At 37.0% G+C, this 20,246-nt stretch overlaps 1 protein-coding gene across 5 annotated transcripts in view; it reads left to right on the top strand.

Moving 5' to 3' along the window:
* LUZP2 (leucine zipper protein 2) overlaps positions 1-20,246 on the top strand; it is a 474,590-nt gene that overhangs the window by 113,259 nt on the left and 341,085 nt on the right. Inside the window, exon 2 of one of the 5 annotated variants that reach the window (XM_027580790.2) lies at positions 19,372-19,490. The exons of the other annotated variants lie outside the window; for them this stretch is intronic. Coding sequence (XP_027436591.2) covers positions 19,420-19,490 — 71 coding nt within the window. The 5' untranslated portion in view covers positions 19,372-19,419. The remainder of the gene's footprint in view (positions 1-19,371; positions 19,491-20,246) is intronic. 5 annotated transcript variants of the gene reach the window in all.

Genomic DNA, 20,246 nt, shown 5'->3' on the forward strand with positions numbered 1-20,246 from the left:
ATGTGTTGTTTACAAAGAATTTTGATTGGTGCTGGTGGCCGAAAACTCACCTTTCCTAAACATAATTGGTTGCTAAGGCTGTCACTGATCAGAAGTCTGTTACCATAGTAAGTTGCAGGGGTTTGTGCAGAGTCCTTGGACTTATGTGTGATTTGCCCTGGTTCAAAAGTTCATGGTCCCATCCCATGAGGACTTGCATAAGACCCACCTCCTTAATGGCCTCCCAGCTCCATTTTCAAACTTATTGATATAAGTAACTCCATTTTATTTCACCTTTCACAACACACACACACACACACACACACACACACACACACACACACACACACTTAATTTGGGTCTTTTCTTCTGTACACTTTAGTAAAACCACATGTTCTAATGTTTCAAACTAATAAAAAGCTATAGACTCAAACCCAAAGAAGACTTTCATATTCTTACAAATAATTAGGTATGGAATAGCAATTTTTTTTGAAAAGTGGTAAAACATTTTTTGGAATCATACTTTTCCAATATATGTATAGGGGTCCTCTGACAAAACACTAAGATTTAAGATATTTTGTGGTGTTTGCTGCTGTAGTGATAAGTCTTCCATACGTGATAAAGGAAAATATTTTAGAAATATAAGGTAGAAATGACTTCAGAAATGGTAGTGTGAGGAACCCTACAAATCCACTCCCCAGGGAAGCAACCATAACTGGTGAAAATGATGAATTTCTTTTTTTGTAAATTTCTGGGAATTGTTGTAAGAGCATACAGAAAGTAACCATTTGTTGAGGTATACCTACTAACTGTCACGGAGAACATTGAGAGTCTCTGGCATTTGAGCCATGATCTCTCAGCTCAGTGTGACCAAAATGCCACTTGGGGTGGGTGCAGACAGGAACACAGACCTCCTCTCTCCCCAGATCACAGTCAAGCACTAGAAAACACACTCTGGAGGGGAAGGTGGCTGTCTCCACATTGCAGCAGAGTCTCTAACCCAGGCAACAGCATGAGAGTTCCAGGGCTCTTTTTCACCACCAGCCCCAATTTTTTAGGGTCGAAGATTTATCCTAGGTGTGGCAGGCTTAGAAGACTGGGGCCACAGTCATCCTTGTCCAACCCACCTAGTAGTGTAGAAGTTCGAAGATAAGTAAGCTTAAAAAGGGGGGGGGGTACTGCCCCAGCCCAGTGCCTGCTTGTGAAGAAGGCATCACCCAGAGAACAGTGGGGCCCTCATTCTAGCTCTACAGCAGGGGGCACAGACAGAGTGTTTGCCAAATCTGCAGTCTGTAAGAACAGCGAGCTGCCTTTTTTTTTTTTTTTTTTGGAACAGTGTGGGGGAAGTTCAAGAATGCCCTGCGAAACAATTTAGATTGTAGCAATTAAGAGGAGGATGGAGCACCTTTAAGAGCCACAAGCTAAGCTTGTAAACCAGCTAGAAATTTACCAGAAAACAGGGGAAAAGCAACCAAAAAAGATGGCTCCAGAGGTCACAACAAAACTCATAAACTGGCATTAAAAGATTACCGCTCCAAGGGGGTCCAGGTTTAACTGGATGATGCAGTTTATGCCCCAGGGAAGAGTGAAAAACAGTGGAGCAATCAGCTGGCAGGTAGCCAAAGCTAAGGACTGGGTCTAACGACTGAGGGAGATGGTTTAACCAAGAGATTAATGAGACAACGTAAGGGACACTCAGGTTCCCAATTTTACAGGAAAGGAAATAGAGGCTCAAAAGGGACTAATAAGCATTTACCTAAATACCCAGTAAGTAGAAGGAATAAGATGCTGGCCCCTTTCCATTCGCTTTTCCATTTTTATTTATTTATTTATTTATTTATTTATTTATTTATTTATTTATTTATTTATTTGACAGTGAGAGAGATAGTGAGAGAGGGAACACGAGCAGGGGGAGTGGGAGAGGGAGAAGCAGGCTTCCCACTGAGCAGGGACCCCGATGCAGGGCTCGATCCCAGGACCCCGGGACCATGACCTGAGCCAAAGGCAGACATTTAACAACTGAGCCACCCAGGTGCCCCTTGCTTTTCCATTCTAAAATTCATTGTTCTCTCATCTGATCTCAAGCTTATTAATTAGTTGGGCAACATAATGGTCTATAAATGTTCAAAAGTCTAAGACCTTAAGGGGTCGCTCATTTCTTAAGCCATATAGCATAGTGACATCTTGGTACCTAGATTGGCAAAGTACAAATTTTTATAAGCTATAAAGACAATATAGTTTTTATTAAAATGTACTCTCCTGTAGGTTCACGTAAGCATCATGCATTTCCTTGATCCATTCTGTTTCTGCTGACTATTCTTTTAGTTTCCTGGATATTGATCCTCTTGGGATACTAAAACAAATGTGTAGCCATTAAAACTAAAAATCTAATGCTTGAACAGGTATTAATATGACTCATTTGTTAGAGGTATTTGCAAATACACAATAACTAGTGATGACTTAATTAACTGGAAAGGATAGATTTTAGTAGAAATTAAGAACATGGTTTTGGATGTTTGCTCTGCGCAAGTGTGTGTGTGTGTGTGTGTGTGTGTGTGTGTGTGTGTGTGTGTGTGTGTGTGTGGTTTTAGGAAGTAAGAATATTTACCTGACATCCCTGCAATTCCGTTTATCTAACTAGCCTTATAAACACACTGAGTCCTACGTTTATCACTTGCCTTTTATGTTATACAAAAGACTAACGTGTCCCGTACTCTGAGGCATTCTTTCCTAAAATTCTGTTTCAACAGTCAACAACCAAAAAGAAAGAAAACACTAAAAATTATGTCAGAGAGAAAATGAAAGACTATGTCATTTGGGGGCACCTGGGTGGCTCAGTTGGTTAAGCATCTGCCTTTGGCTCGGGTCATGATCTCAGGGCCCTGGGTTTGAGCCCCACATCGGACTCCCTGTTCGGCGGGGAGCCTGCTTCTTCCTCACCCCTCTGCTCATGTTCTCTCTCTCATTCTCTCTCTCAAATAAATAAATAAAATTAAAAAGAGACTATGGCATTTTGTAGGCCTAAGCTTACCTTTTTAGAGGCTTCAGGGATCCACATGATTGATTTTTAGAAGATGCAATTTGTGGGATTTGGAGTCAGGTAGAACTTGAATTCACCTTCATCTCAAACTGGGCCTAAGATGCTTGGGTAATTTACTTAACCTTTATTACCTGCCTCTGCAAAATGTAAATAATGACATTTTCCTCTCACAAATACTGTGAATTTTAAGCAAAATGATCTATTTGGTGCCTAGCAGAAATCCTAAAATCTAATTGGTGTATCATTTCTGGTCTCCTTCCCTTTCCACACCCTTGTCATCTTTGATTAGAGTCATACTATACGCACACACAGATTTATTCCTAAAACTGAGCACTAATAAAATGACATTTGCCCTTTTCATGAAACACTGTTGCTGTTCAGAGCAAATTTCCTCCTTGGATGCTTCAATTTTAAGGTCAGAATCCTGCCTCCTATGAAAGTGTCACAGTAAACTGTACCATGACTTGAGTAAAGATTTATCAATCCCTTAATTATCTTCACTGATATATTCAGGGCCTTGGGAGTAGATACTTACTATGTTTTAGAGAGATTGCTAGTTCAGTCATAACATGGTAAGTCACTCTCTTTAAATGACATCTTTAGATTTTAGTGGGAATATATAACAAATATATTGTTTAACAAAAGTGCTTGGAAAGGTCATACATCAACAGGTGTGAATACCCGCAATTCTTCTGTTTAATTAGAGTGGTTGCTATATGGTGAGTTAGAATTCACTTTCATACTTTACAGAAATTTGAATTTTAAAACAATTCATAAAAACTAAAAATCAAATCAGTTAATCCAATGTAATAAAACTAATGTTATCTTTAAAATCAGGTTGCCCGATATCAGGGGTCTCTTGCTCTCTCTCTCTTAATCTCATAGAGGGAATTTAATTTTTATAAGGCACACCATTCTGTGTTTTAACTATTTGATACTGTTTTCCATTCTAAAAATTTAAAGCAATATATATTTTTTTCTCATATAAGGACACTGGATAAGGAGAGGAGAGAGCCAGCTTCAGTCCTATCCTTGACCTTACTGAGCTACCTGATCCTGAAGTTGGTGGCAAGGATAGGATTGTTCCCATCTTGGCCTATTTTTCTGTGTATAAAATGTTGCTATTAGCTTGCTGGAACCATTTGTAAGATTATCCTAAGACTCAAATAAATGAACAATATTCCTGCTATACTAGAAAGAGAAATTGAGTTACAAATTCCTGGCTTAAAGTCAGTTATGACTCTTAATTAGTTGAATACACTTAGAAAATTACTTCTCTGAGACTCATTTGTCTTCTACAAAAAGAGAGATTGAACTAAATCTCCAAGAATTGCTCTGGTTCTGACTCTTCTATAATGTAACAACAGATATAAAATTAACATAAATATATAATCAATATGCTATATATATGTATATACACAATACACATATATACAGACTTACATAAACATACTTAAGTATAAAATGTAAAATTTATTTAAATGTTTTAATTATTTATGAGAGATGTACTTTGAAATTCTTGTAAAGTACATATTTACTGAGTTCTTCAATTTATATTGCATTGTACTTCAGTAATAGCTAGATTAATATCAGCATGTGAAAATAAGGCCTAAATTTGAATATAATCTCAGCTATTTGTTATTTGTGTAAAATACGGCAAGTTACTTAAGCTTTTTTTTTTAAGATTTTATTTCTTTATCTGACAGAGTGAGAGATTGCGAGAGAGGGAACACAGACAAGGGAGTAGGAGAGGGAGAAGCAGGCCTCCCACCGAGCAGGGAGCCCGATGTGGGGCTCGATCCCAGGACCCTGAGCTCTTGACCCGAGCTGAAGGCAGTTGCCCAACCAACTGAGCCACCCAGGCGCCCCTTACTGAAGCTCCTTTAAGGTTGTTTTCTCCTGTGTAAAATGAGCCTATACAAATACCTCAGTTGTTGGCAGGTGTCTATGAAACCACATATGTGACAACTTCCTGTGGTAAAGATATTTGGTTTCCTAGTGCAGTTTCACCCCTTGGTTGGCATGAATGGATGTCCCACAACTCGCCATCCCTTTATCTCTCACCTCCCATGCTTTATGACCCATTCCTCGAGAGAAGTCCAGAGGGAGACTGAGCACAGGGCACCAGGAAGTTCAAACTGGGGCTGACAGAAACTGCCTGGATGGGATGAGCCAGAGCAAATGCAACTCCTATCCTGGGGATTAGACACACAGTGATAAACACTGTTTCTAGATCAAGAAGCCTCTGAAGCCTGGGAACAGGAATCAAATACAAGAGGATTCCAGGACATCAAATGCTGAAAATGTGCAGGATTGAGGAGCAAGTATAAAAGCAAAACATAAAAGTGAAGACAATTTACCCCTTCATAACACAAATAGGCAGCTTTGTCTATTTCTTGAAAGCCATAGTATTGTTTTAGAACCCCAATGAAATCTGTTCTCATAAATTTGATAGGTAATCCATGTTGTAGCACTTCAACAATTACTTTCTTTAAGCCCAAATGGGAGGAAATCTTAATAGTGTAGTAAGGATGAATAAATGCATTTTGGGAGTTGAGATTGTGGGGAGACCTCAGATCAAAGCCATTTCATTTTCTGCGATTTTGTGGGTTGGGTTTTGGGTTGTGGTCAGCTCTGGTGAGCATCAGGTGTATGTTAAGAGAAGTCTTATCTCCTTCCTATGAAGAGAGTATCTACAAAGCTCTCTCTGTATGACCTTAAAGACAGATAAAACCCCTGATATCATTCAAGATGCTGCAACTGGCTTCACATATCCGGCCTAGTGTCTCTGCATTTTTAAGAGGGACATGCTGTCTTCTTAGCACTGAGAACTCAGCTTGGCCAACATGAGTGATGGGGCTTTCAACTGGGTAGAGGTCAGTGGTCTGTGCAGAATCCTCTCTCTGTAACACTTCCCATTACTGGGGAAGTGACACATGAGGAATTCAGGTTGAGCCTTTATAAGACAGCAGAGTGTGACTAGAGCTGATTGGATGTTGTGTCTCTGCATTAAGGTGACATATTGCCCAAAGAGGTATTGATTAGCTTCTGGTTTTTGGAGAACTCAAACTCCATTTTTAGTCCTGATCTCTTGCTCTAAGGCAAGTGAGAGGCCATCAAGAATTTGCTGTATTAGGAGCAAGTTAAGGTGGTTAGCAGTCCACTTCCAGGAACTTCAGGGCATCTTAGAAAGGCTGACTACATATATAGCTTTCTGGTAAAGACTGGGAACTTTGATAAATAGAGCGAGAATAAATTATAAACTGGAAAGCCGATAAAATGGGATACAGACCAGACAGAAGCATGTAAGGGATTGTGGCCTGTGGAAGGAGTCCATAGGATATAGACACATACTCATTTGTACTTAAAAAAAAAAAGTGTATCTTGTCAGTATCTATCTTTAAAAAGCTTGTTGGACATAAGACCTACTCTGGGGTACAGTATCCCACTTTCATTAAAAATTCTGTAGCTGCTGGTTACTATGTAAAGAGTTCTGCCCAGTTCTGTAACCATTTACAGAACAGTTGTCATGGGCCAGTCAGTTTGCTAGGTGATCGGGATATGATGATATTAAGAATAATGAATATTTAAAGAGTGCCTAATCCAAAATAAAGTGAAATTTCAAATGGCCTTTATACCTGGTCATGCTTTGCTGTATATAAGGAAACTGTGTGTAGATAACATTGAGAATAAGTAAATATTTGTTGAATGAGTGAAAGAATAAATTAATGAAGCAATCTATGCAGGCATCTTTGATCTACATGGAAGCATTTATTTATGGTAGCTTAAAAGGATATTCAAGAACATATATGCACACAAAATTCACTGATTCTAATTATGTTCTAGGAGTTGGTTCCACTTAGGAGCTACATGCTACACTTCCATATTCATGGCTCTCATGAATTGAAGTTTTTGGAGTAGCTGAAAAACAGCACAATGGAAAAAAGAACTTTTGATAATACTGTTGAGATTTAGGATTCATGTTTTGTTCCCCCCTGATACAGATACATTGAGGTTATACCTATATGAGGACTTTGATGTCTTGGATTTTGTCAATATCCCTTATTTGACACAACTTTTTTTTTTTTTTGCTATATGAATTAAAATATGTGATTTTCATTTGTCTTATATTTCTAAATCTTGTGAAATTAAAACATTTGAATCCTTCATTCAGAAATTTTCAACCCTTACTATGTGCCAAGGTTGTGCTAACTGCTGGGAATATAATAATGCCAATCTTCACCCCTAAGGAATTCAAGGTTTAAGGGAGGGAAATAATAATAAAAATTAACACTTTCATAACACACTATACAAAGGAATTTACTTATCTAAGCCATTTTATCTTCAGAAAATCCAGTGAGGTAAGTACTATTTCACCCCCATTATTTATACAATCAGATATATAATATGTAAATGTTTTGTACATTAATGGAGATGTAAGCATTAGTGTTGCGATGTGACTTGCCTTAAGAGATATGGGTGTGCTCAGTCAAGGTTTGTTAGATTATAGCAAAGAAAAGTTGAGTAGGAGTTTGCCAAGTAGAGAACTATGGTAGAAATGGAGGCTCTTACTAGAAAATAAAAATAGGATTATAAAAGTATGAATATGTTTTCCTTCATGGTCAGTCATCACCATTATATCTAGCATGTATTGAGCACTCATCACTTGTCATGCTTATTTCTAAGTGCAATATAAGAATTAACCTTTTAATCCTCACAGGAAGACAAGATGAAGTGGCCACATTCATCAGTAGTTTACAAAGAAGAAAGTGAATGCACAGAGACATAACTGTTACTTAAATGTTCTGGCTCTCATAGGAGAATGGCATTATCGAGGAAGTAGCAAACATTTCAGATGGGAATATTAAGATAATCATAGGAGATAAAGGATATAAAAGTAGCCCTGAGTCAGACCATGTATATAGATCTCAACTTTGCTCACACACTGCTGCAATTTTGTGAATGAGGCTAGCTTCATTCTCCTTTCAAAGAGAATTGATGGTCAGCACTACATCTATAAATAGGTGAACATTTGATTCATATCTATTCTTCCAGATAGAAACATTCCAGTTGGATAAGAATATCCTTCAACATTGAATCCATTTTTCTTTACATAATTAGTTACATTTAATTTCCTCTGTACAAACAGATTATCATGGCATTTCATGGTATATTCTATAAAGGATAGAAAACCTGTACATCGGGCTTATTTCTTTAATTTCTTCAGTGAGATGTACCTGGCCCTTTCTCCAGTAGAAATCTACTTACTTTTTAAATTCTTTAACTTTATCTTGGCTTCCTATTAAGTTAGGGAAAAGTAGTGATCCTAGTATTTGTAGTCCTTAACAAATAATCAGTTGAAGCATCTTTTTTGAAGAATTCACAGGAGCAAGTATTAATGCCATTTGTACTCTAGGACCACATTATGAATATTAACAGGTGAGAATCTTCTTCAGCAGCCAACTGTCTCCTTCCAGAGGCCTACCTGGAGACCTCTCTCTCCTTTAACATTGTAACAGCTACTTGGATAGCAATTCTGTTTGCACTCTCAACAGTGTTTCCCTGACCTTTGGATTCCCAGGACAAATGAAATTTCAGATATACCTATAGTAAAGGGGCAAGTTCAGCACGACATAGAGGTCATGATTTCTAATTTGGCCCGGAAAGTATACTAAAACACACACCCCTTGTTCTCTCTCCTTCTCTTTCTCTAATCTGTTAAAAAACTACTAAAAGAGTAATTTTAAAACCATAAAAGCAAGTAAAAAACCCAGCCGTAAAAGAATAAAAGAATGAATATGTATAGTTAAATTTAAAATCTTACCACTTTTACCTTTTTTCATTTATTCAGGCTTGGGATGAGGAAAATTTTGTCACTGCTGAGTCCAGAAATAGGACCTGGGCATGTTGAATTTGAAATGCATATGGGAGAGGAAGGAACAAAAGTGTAGAACTAGCTGAATATACATTACTTTGAAAAATAAATCCAAATATAGATAATCTGAGCAATGAGTATTTCTGACTTAAGGACGAGAAAGGGAGAGAAAAATGAAGTGTTTAAAAATTTAAAAAAAATAGGGAAGGAAAGAGAAATTACGAAGATGCTAAAAGATCACAAGACTATCATTCAAAAGATATTTCAAATTCTGACTCAGCCACTAGATATTTAGCAAATCTTTGCTTTTTGCATTTCTTTTCTCACTGGAGAAACTTCCAAAACTGCCCCCTCTCCATATGTGAAACTTCTGTGTATCCTAAGTACCCACTAAAAACATTTCCTCAATAAAAGAGGTTATTCCTAATCTCCCTGGCACAGAAAATTGCCTCCTCTGTGTATGTCCTATTTACCTCTATTGTCCATGTTGTTATCAGCCTGTTTCCCTTTATTAAACTCATTTTTTGTCCAGTAATATAGCACTTATCATGTGATGGGCCCAATACATCATTATACATGTTTGTTGAATAAATGTATCAGTTAACTACATCTTTGATGTCTAATTTCTTTAACTAGATCATACAGTTGTCTAAACAAAAGCCAAGAAATTAGCCTTCATTCCTCTTTCTCCCCTCCCCCAACCCCAACCAGTCTACTCAATCTTCTGTAAATTCTGTCTGTTCTCAAAAACCTATATTTAATCAACTTCCTTTTATGTCTACAATCTCTCCCACCATAATCCAAACCATCATAATCTCTTTCTTGGACTTCTACAATATATTTTAGCTGATCTTCTTACTTCTACTCTTGACTCACCTACAATCCATTACATATTTCGAAATATTTAAAGCATAGCATTTCATTTCCTACCATAACTACCCACCACAAAAGAAAAAAAGAAAAGCTTTTCATCATCACTGGTAGTAAAATTCACATCACTTAGTCTATGAAATAGTACTCTACATGAGTCAGCCCTTGCCTATTTCTAGGATGGCATCCTCTATTAATTTCATTTACCTTTGGCATAATGATCTTTGTATTCCTCAAATGCATGAATGTTGTTCCTGATTAAGGTCTTTATGTTACATTTTGCCTTTCCTGGAAAAACTCTTTTCCTTGATCTTCAAATGGTTCAATCCTTTGTGTTTCCAGAGAGACATTATCTGATGACTCACCTAAAAGTAGTCTGTCTTAACTGTCCCCATCCAATACTATCACACCATCATCCTATTTTACTTTCTTTCTTCTTCTTACTATTATTAAAAATCACCTTGTTGATTTGATTACTTTCCCAATTTAAGTGTAATTTCTTGGCATCACAGACTTTATCTGCCCTGTGCATGGTTCTGTCATGAGAATACAGAAGAGTGCCAAGCATATTGAAATAACACTCAAGAACTGTGTGTTGAATATATAATTACATAATGAATGGATCTTCAAATCCTCTTCCAGGTTTAATAATTAAAGTTTAAAGCTTGTCATTAAGAGAAGATCTTGGACATTTTGATTTTGGAATCACATTTAACTTCATTATTGGCTTCAAAATATATTTTATGGATTTATTAAACATTTTTTAGTTTGAGATAATTGTAGATCTCCATGCAGAAGTAATAAAGAGGATTCCCACATACCTTGACCAAGTTTGCCCAATGGTAACATCTCACAAAACTATTGTACAATTCCATGACCAGGATACAGACATGGAGAATATCAAGTTACAGAATGGCTCCATCCTCACATTGATCCCTTGTATTGCTCTTTTATAGTCTTCACTTACCCACCCAAATACCCCAGTCCTTCCTTCCTGGCAATCTCTAATCTCTTCTCCATTTCTAAATTATCTGAAGAATGATGTATAAATGGAATGACACAGTATATAAACTTTGGAGTTTGGCTTGCCCACCCCCTCTATGTCCCTCAGAACAATTCTCTGAAGATGCATTCAAACTTTTGCTTGAAATCATAGTTTACTCTTTTTGTGGCTAGGAATTCAGTTGTACCACAGTTTGTTTAACTGTATCTGTTTAAGGATATCTGTGTTTTTTCCAGTTTTAGGACTATTACTGATACAGATGCTATGAACATTTGTGAACAAGTCTTTGTGTGAACAGAAGTTTTCATTTCTTTGGGACACATGCCCAGGAATGCAGCTGGTGGGTTGTATGGTAATAATAGCATGTTTAGTTTTCAAGGGAACTGCCAAACAGGTTTTGCAGAGCAGTTGTACTGTTTTACCTTTTCAGCACCAAAGTATTAGTGACCTAATTTCTCCACATCCTTTCCTTTGTGTTGCTAAATTTTATTTTAAAAAAAAGTACCCACTCTGATAGATATGTGGGGATTTCCCATTGTGCTTTTAATTTGCATTTCCTTAATGGCTTAATATGTTGAGTGTTTTTTTTTTCGTGTGTTTATTTGCCATCTTTATATCCTTATTGGTGAAATGTCCCTTTAGATCTTCTGTGCATTTTGTAGTTAATTTTTTTTTTATTGTGGAGTTTTGAGAGTTCTTTATACGGTTTTATTCTAGATACTAGTCTTCTGTGATATACATGGTTTGCAAATATTTTCTCCCAGTGTATAGCTTCTCTTTTCACTCTCTTAACAGGGTCTTACCCAAAGGTAAATTTTAAATATTTATGAACTAGCACTTAATTTTTCCTCTTATTGATCTCAGTTGTGGTTTCAAGTCTGTCTAGATCTCGATCCAGAAGATTTTCCCCTATGATTTTTGATTTTCCCAGAAAGGTTTGTTACATTTTACAGTTCAGTCCATAATTCATTGTGAGTTGAATTTTGAGTCAAGTATGGAATTTAAAGGTTTTTGTTTTTGTCTTATCCATGGGTATCTATTTGCTCCAGCATCACTTGTTGGAAAGGCTGCCTTTCCACTATTGAAATTCTTTTGCACTTGTGTCTGAATTCAGTTAAGCATATTGTTTGGGTATATTTCTGAGTTTTTTATACTATTCCAGTGATCTGTGTTTCCATCCCTACATCAGCACCCCACACTCTACAGTAGTTATATAATGTCTTGAAACTGACTAGACTGATTCTTCTCACTTTATTCTTTTCAAAAGTGTTTTATCCATTCCACATACTTGGCTTTCTGGTGCTATAATTTATTTTTGGAGTTTTTAAATTATAAATTATAAATAATTGTTGCCTTTAATGGTTATGGGGCTCTTCAAATTAGTTTATAGTAGATGAGTTGCGGTAGTTTGTACTTTCCAAAGAGAAGATACAGTTCATCTAAATTGTCAAATTATGTTTCTACATTTGTTTATAGTAGTCTATTTTGGCATCTGTATGGCCTGTACTGATACCCCTTTCATTTCTGATATTGGTAATTTGTGTCCTCCCTCCTCCTCTCCAGTCTTGGTGAAGGTTTGTCAATTTTATAAACCATTTTAGAGGACCGACTTTTAGGTTTTTTTTTTTCTCTATTATTGTTTTTTAAACATTTTTTTAAAGATTTTATTTATTTATTTGACACAGAGAGACACAGTGGGAGAGGGAACACAAGCAGGGGGAGTGGGAGAGGGAGAAGCAGGCTTTCCGCGGAGCACGGAACCCGATGCGGAGCTCGATGCGGGACTGGATCCCGATGCGGGACTGGATCCCAGGACCCTGGGATCATGACCTGAGCAGAAGGCAGATGCTTACCCGACAGAGGCAACCAGGCGTCCCTTATTTTTTGCTTATAATATAATGGATTCCTGTTCTTCCTTAGTCTTTCCTTCTGTTTGATTTGGGTTTCTTTTACTCTTCTTTTTCTAGATTCTTTTGGTAGGAGCTTAGGTTATTATTTAGATACTTTTCTTCTTTCCTCATGTAAACATTTAGTGCTATAAAATTTCCTCTTAGCACTGCCTTAGCTGTGACATTTAGTACTTTGGTATGTAGTAATTTCATTTTTATTCAAATCAGTGCATTTCATAATTTTGCTTGTGTCTTCATCTTGTTATTTACAAGTGTGGTGGTTAGTTTTTAAGTGTTTAGAGATTTACCTATTATTCATTTCTAGTTTGATTCCTTGTGGTCAAAGATTTGTGTGTATGATGTATTTGTGTATGATTTCTATTCTTTTAAAATGGTTGAGGTTTGCTTTAAGGCTGATAATATAGTATATCTTGGTATAGGTTCCATGGATATTTGAAAAAAATGTACATTCTACAGTTGTTAGTAGAGTACAGAATGAATAGTGATTGGATCCTGTTGGTTAATGGTGTTGAGTTCTTCTATGTACTTGTAGATTTTCTGTGTAGTAATTCTATTAATTGGATCCTCAGTGTTTTGTTTTAGTTTCAAAGACAACTAAGTTCCTGAAGATCTGATAATATGTTTTAATCTGTTTCATCTCTGTTAGTTATAAAAAGTACATTTAGGGGGCACGTGGGTGGCTCAGTTGGTTAAACATCTAATTTCAGCTCAGGTCATGATCTCAGGGTCCTGGGATCCAGCCGACCTTGAGGGGGAGGTCCCCTCTGCCCCTGCTTGTGCTCTCTCTCAAATAAATAAAATCTTTAAAAACCTACATTTAGTTCTTCTCTATAATATATATTTTTAATTTTCTATTTCCTTGATGATATTTTCTATCTTCATTTGTTTGAAGTATGCTCATAATTACTCACAGAGGCATTTTAATGATGGCTTTTAAAAAATCATTGTCAGATAATTCTAACATCTCTGGTGTCTCAATTTAGGTTTTTTTTTATTGTCTTTTTTTATTCAAGTTGAGAATTCTCATGGTTCTTATTGTGATTCATGATTTTTTCTTTTTTTAATTGAAACCTGAACCTGGATGTTTTGGGTATTATTTTATGAGATTTTGGGTCTTACTTAAGCTATTTTAGCTGGTGTCCTCTGAAGCTACTCTGGCAAGATAAGAGGACAATGCCTGATTACTGCCAGGCAGCGGTAGAAGTACCAGTCTCCACTAGACCTCCTTTGCCACTCTAGGGGAAGGGGGACTTCTCATTACTACTGAACAGGTATGGGAAGTTTCACTATCTACTCAGCCTGACATCAGTTAAGGTGTGGGGTATGTGTGGCCATTTATCTCCAGGCAGTGGTGAACATCTTGACTCTGCTGGGCCGTAGGTGACAGCATTACAAGTGGGAGTTGGCAAAGCATCTCATTACTGCTGGTGGGGAGTAAGTCCAGCCTCCCCACAAGTCTCCACTGATGTTTGGGGAGAGATTGTCACTCATCACTGGGGATACAGGTCACTCTCCAATGCCACCACGTTGCAGGGGTTGGGCTACTTCATTATAGCTTGGTGAAGGTAGAGGTTAGGCTACTCACTAGACCTTTGCTGGCATGATTTGGGGTGGGACAGTTTGTGTCTGCTGTCCTTGACTGGAGTAGGAAGCTTATTGCCTTGTTGTTGTGTGTGTTTGTAGGCTGTCCCCTTTTACATTTTTTTTTTGGCTAGAGAGAACAAACTTTTGTTGAAACGTTTATTTTGTCTATAACTTTGGAGTTTCGAGTTACACCATCTTTGGTTCCATGTCTGAGATACATAAAACATAAGACAAAAAGAAGACCGAGGAACTCACCAGAATTTGAGAAAACCAAGGAAGTCACCAGCATTTACTTCTTTGGGTCAGGCTCACTAGCCAGGCTACTTTCTTCTTTCCACCTTTGAGAGTCTTTTTATGTTTGTTTTATATATAATTAGCAGGGATTTTAGTTGTACTTACTGATAGAAATAGGGACAAGTGCATCTACTTCATCTTTTTCAGAGGTGGAAGTATTTGTAATCATATACTGCTTCCTGAATATTCTTGGGCAATTTATGCAACATTTCCTTCTACAGAATGAAAATTTCTCCATGAAACTTGACATCATGCCTCAGCTTGGAAGTCTCACGACATTGTTGGAAATTTCTTATCTTTGCTTTTCATAGGACACTTTTCTTGTAATTGTAATTGTAATCACTTAGCATTTTGCATAAAGTTTCTCTTATATGTACAGCAGCTCCTTGAAGAACAAAACCAGGGTTTGCTTATCTTCAGAGCACCTGGCCCGCTGGCTTGCACATCAAAGGCACTTGCATATTTTTCTGAAAAAAATAAGTGATTTATGTTTGCTGACATTTCATCAGATTGTGTAAAGTGTTGGGATTTTTATAACACATTTATGAAAAATAGTATAAAAATTGTGGTTTGGTGTTTTCAAAATAATTAGTAATTCTTACAAATGGTATGAGTATTCGGGAGTTATATTGGCTAAAGTAAGCATTGTTTCTATTTCTGTTCTTGTCTGCTTCTCATTTGGAAGGTTTGATATTATTTTCTTTAATGCCAGAAGTACTTTGTAGATTCTCGTTTCAGGCTTAATTAAATAGACACATTTTAGTTAGTGATTCTAAAGCCAAAATCTAATTATCTGTAATTCTACAGAAAACAGTCAACTGAAATAAAAGCTTTTAGGATGATAATTTGGTTCTGTCATTTGTGTGTTTTACCAACATTAGGAAATAGTGCTTTCTAGACTTTCAGTGTAAAAATTGAAATGAGAATCCTTGCCCCTTTTTAATTCAATTTACCACAGTTTAAGTTTAAAATTTTAGGCTAAAATAAGCTTACATGCATTTTTAGTACAGGGGCAGTGGATATCATATTCGTTTCAGCAAGGTGTTGTTATATCTCCTTAGTACTCAATTTTCTCCTATTTTAAGTGAAGATAATGAAAGTACCTGCCTTTTTTTGGCTCCGTGGTGATATTACAACAGAAGAAACTCACTTGAAAATAATTTGTAAGTTACTGAATCCCAGCACAGCTTACCCCTCCATGTAGTTGTGTGAATTGAATAATGTGGAAGTGCTTTGAAAATATCAAAATTTTAAAGTATGCTATTGTCTCTGAAGAGTGGTCCATTTTAGATGACATGGTGCCAGATATGATACCAGAATATCATACCAGAATCATCAAACTTTTTTTAAGGGGGGGAGGGGCAGAGGGAGAGAGAATGTTTTTTGTTTTTTTTTGGGGGGGGGATTTTATTTATTTGAGAGAAAGTGAGAAAGAGAAAGAGAGAGAGAGAGAAAGAGCACAAGTGGGGAGGAGAGGCAGAGGGAGAAAGAGAAGCAAACTCCCTGCTGAGCAGGGTGCCCAATGTGGGGCTCAATCCCAGGACCTGAGGCTCATGACCTGAGCCAAAGGTAGATACTTACCTGATGGAGCCACCCAGGCGCTCCAGAGAGAGAATCTTAAGCAGATTCCCACTGAGACCAGAGCCTGATGCCCGGAAGGGGTGGGGGGGTAATCTCACAACCCTGAGATCATGACTTGAGCCGAAATCAAGAGTTGGACGCTTGACCAGTTGAACCATCCAGGTGTCCCAACCAAACTCTTGGACAGTTTATTTTATCAATGTACATTGTTTGAACATTTGACCCATTTGTGGATAGCAGGTAAGTTCTATGGGGGAATGCGCGTGTGTGCACACACACACACACACACACACACAAACTCACAATGGGAGTGGAGACATTAAATAACTGCAGATAAAATCAAGGCAAAAATTAATTAAGTCATGATTTGATTTACCAGAAATTTAACTTAATTATAGATCTGATTTTCAGTGAGTACATATAAGATGGCCACGCTTCTTGCTAAATAGTGAAAAATGCCCATACCAGTAGGAAATAGCTTTCTAAATGTCCAACTCCACTTACAGCTTTCTAAATGTCCAACTCCACTGTTCACCTTGACTTCTTCCCTGGAACTCTTACACTTAGGACTCCCCAAGGGTTAACACATGTATCAGCAGAAATTACCGTGATCCTGCTCCAATGCTAAAGAAGCAACCTACCTGATTTGTTGGTGCTTTGATATTTTTTGATGTCCACTCTTTCTTAACTCTTTTTTGAAGACAAAGGATGAGCTATTGGATTGGATTTTTATTAGCTTACACTTGCTTGGTCTTGTTGAGGGAAGGGATAGAAATGGGCTGAACCTCTCGAGTTGGCTTTTGTTTTGCCTCTGGCTTTGACATTCAGCTTTGATATCTATCTCTGGAGATTGACTGTACTGGGATGCCACGATAAGCTTTGACACTGGATGTGTTCTCTGGCTGGCAGTGTTTTTCTTACTTCTCACTAATTTGTGTTGATCCTTATGCAGCTTTATCCTTACTGATGTTTCAGACAGATCTGAGTAGTACTCCTGTATGTTCTCATAGCACCATTCACTAATACCCTTATAGAATGTAATGACTGAGTTACTTACATCTCTCCCTCTAAATTTCATCTTCTTTTGGGTAGGAATTATGCTCTGAAGAGCTTATTACATGGTGTCATGAATAAATGCATAAGTAAACTCATTATATTGAACTCATTATAACAGGCTCTGTGCTAGACTCTTAAAATTTTATCTTGGTTAATTACTGTTTTTAAAAGATAAGAGAATGGAGATTTGGAAAAAGACACTAACCTGCTCAAGATTACCAACATTTTCTAGATCTGAACTGGGGTCTGTTTGACTTTAAATCCCTACCTTGTAGTAATATCACATTGCATTTGTGGGAACAGGTAAATCTCTTCTTCTCATTAAGCCTCTATAGGCACTGGGTAGTTATGACTCACTGAGAAGGTCCCATTAATCTCGGACTTCTTTCCATTGAACAGTTCCTTCCATGTGAATCCTAGCAACAGATGTCCATAGTCAGATTGAAGTATCACTGAAGTTTTGAATTCTCTGTAATTAGCTAATAGCCCAAGATTCTTACTAGTGAAAATTTATGATTCTATTTTCATTTTCTTTTGCTCTTTTCTGTGCCCATGTCATATTTTCCTTAAATGTTTGGATCTTTCAAATATTATATGATTTTCATTATTCTTACAAAAGGGTTACAAATAAAGTGCTCTGGTGTTACTAGAACATTGCCTACACAATTCTTCTTAATTTGCCTTAGTCATCCTTACGTCTGCAAAAAGAAAAACAAATGCAAATTCATTCTAGTATGCCTTGCAATCTCTTTCTCTATTTTGTTATTTCTCTTGTTCTTTCTTTTTATAATTCTTTGAGAGCACTACACCCAGTCCTCATACACTTTAGGAAGGTAGATTTGCAGGTTGGTAAACAGCAGGGACTTATCTCAAGGACTGCTCAGTTTAAATCCTGACTAAACTGCTTACCCATACGGTAAACTTGGGAAATTAATTTTATCTTGCTGAGTCTCAGTTTACAAATTTAGTAATATAAACTAGGAATAATAATAATACTCATTTTCTAAGATTGGTTTGATGACAAAATTAGGAAATATTATTTTATTTAAATTCAGTTAATTAACAAATAGAGTATTATTAGTTTCAGAAGTAGAGTTCAGTGATTCATCAGTCTTACATAATACCCAGTGCTCATTACATCTGTGCCCCCCTTAATGTCCATCACCCAGTTACCCCATCCCTCCCACCCCCCTCCACTCCAGCATCCCTCAGTTGGTTTCTTATGATTAAGAGTCTCTTATGGTTTGTCTGCCTCTCTGATTTCATCTTGTTTTATTTTTCCCTCCCTTCCCTTATGATCCTCTGTTTTGTTTCTTAAGTTCCACATATGTGTGAGATCATATTAATTGTCTTTCTCTGACTGACTTATTTTGCTTAGCTTAATACCCTCTAGTTCCATCCACATTGTTGTAAATGGTGAAATTTCTTTTTTTTTTTTATGGTTGAGCAGTTACTCCATATATATATATATATATATATATATATATACACACACACACACACACACACACACACACCATCTTCTTTATCCATTCTTCTGTCAATGGACATCTGGGCTCTTTTCATAGCTTGGCTATTGTGGACATTGCTGCTATAAACATTGGGGTGCATGTGCCCCTTTGGATCACTACATTTGTATCTTTGGGGTAAATACCTAGTAGTGCAGTTGCTGGGTCATAGGGTAGCTCTGTTTTCAACTTTTTGAGGAACCTCCATACTGTTTTCCAGAGTGGCTGCACCAGCTTGCATTCCCACCAACAGTGAAAGATGCTGTTTGTTCTATATGATGCTGGAGGAGAGAGAAATTTATCTAATATTAACTGCTGTTACTTAATAACTGTTTATAGTTTATATAGCGTGTTCATATTCATGGTTTGATTTCATCTTATACATGCCTCTTTAAGAATACTGACAGGCTGAATATTATTTTTAATTTATTGAGAAGAAAACTGAGAACCGATAAGTAAAATCATTTTTTTTTTTTAACTTTACCTAAATAGTAGAAGGCCAATACAGATTTCAATGCCAGAATCTCAGATTTTGTAGCCTGGTCAACATTCATTCTTTGATACATTCATGTATTTATTAACTAATAGTGATATTCAGTTGAGTATCTACTGTGTACTTGGCACTGGGGATAAAAGTGATAGTTTTCTCTGTTCTCAAACTCATATTTCAGAGGCAGAGATAGAGACATAAACCAATGATAACAACATAATGGAGTGAAATGCCGAGTCAAAGGGAGCAAGTTGAAGATACTTTTCATGCCCTTTCTTTCAAGATACTATTAAACGGAAGGTAAAGGGACAAAACGGGTATAAAGTCATAATTTCAGGAGTTGAGCTTTCCAGGAATGTTTTCCCTGAAGGATAAGGAAAGAAGACAGCTCCCAGTAATGGTGGTATTTTATTAAAATTATGGATTATATGAGTCTAAGTCATAGAGATTACACTCTGTAGTTACAAAAAAAGGGTGTGGACCTTGGAATAGGAAAGGCAGACCCACTCTCTCCTCCAAATGATGTCATGATTAGCTGTGCCATCATGGATGGTTTGCTTCACTTCGCTGAGCCTCAGATATAAATATAAAGTGTGTTGTACAGTGCCTGGTACATAGTTTTCCAAAAACATCACCCTCATCATCATTGTTATAAGTAATTATTATTAGGCTGTATTTGAGAAGTGAAATAGGTAAGTAGGCTAATAGAGTGTGGTAAAATGAAGATACCAAGGAATAGGAGAAGAAGAGTAAGATGAATGAGGAAAGCGAGGGGAGAGAAGGAGCGGTGAATACTCGTGGTGAGCGCTGAGATGCTGAGATTCAGATTTCATAGGTGGAAACTTTGAGGGATAGGACAAAGTTCAAATTCATCCTCCATTTGCTAATGTGAAGGTAAAAGTCCTTGGAGAAATGATTAAGAAATATTAAGTTGAGAAGTAACTTGTAGTTTTCCACGTAGATATTAAAATGGACCAACTCCAGCACCAGACCCACGAATGGTATTGATGAAGAGATGTACAGAGTAGATTAGCAGGGTGGCGTGAGACTTGAAGA

Source organism: Zalophus californianus, chromosome 11 (assembly GCF_009762305.2).
Source record: "Zalophus californianus isolate mZalCal1 chromosome 11, mZalCal1.pri.v2, whole genome shotgun sequence".
NCBI classification, from domain to species: domain Eukaryota; kingdom Metazoa; phylum Chordata; class Mammalia; order Carnivora; family Otariidae; genus Zalophus; species Zalophus californianus.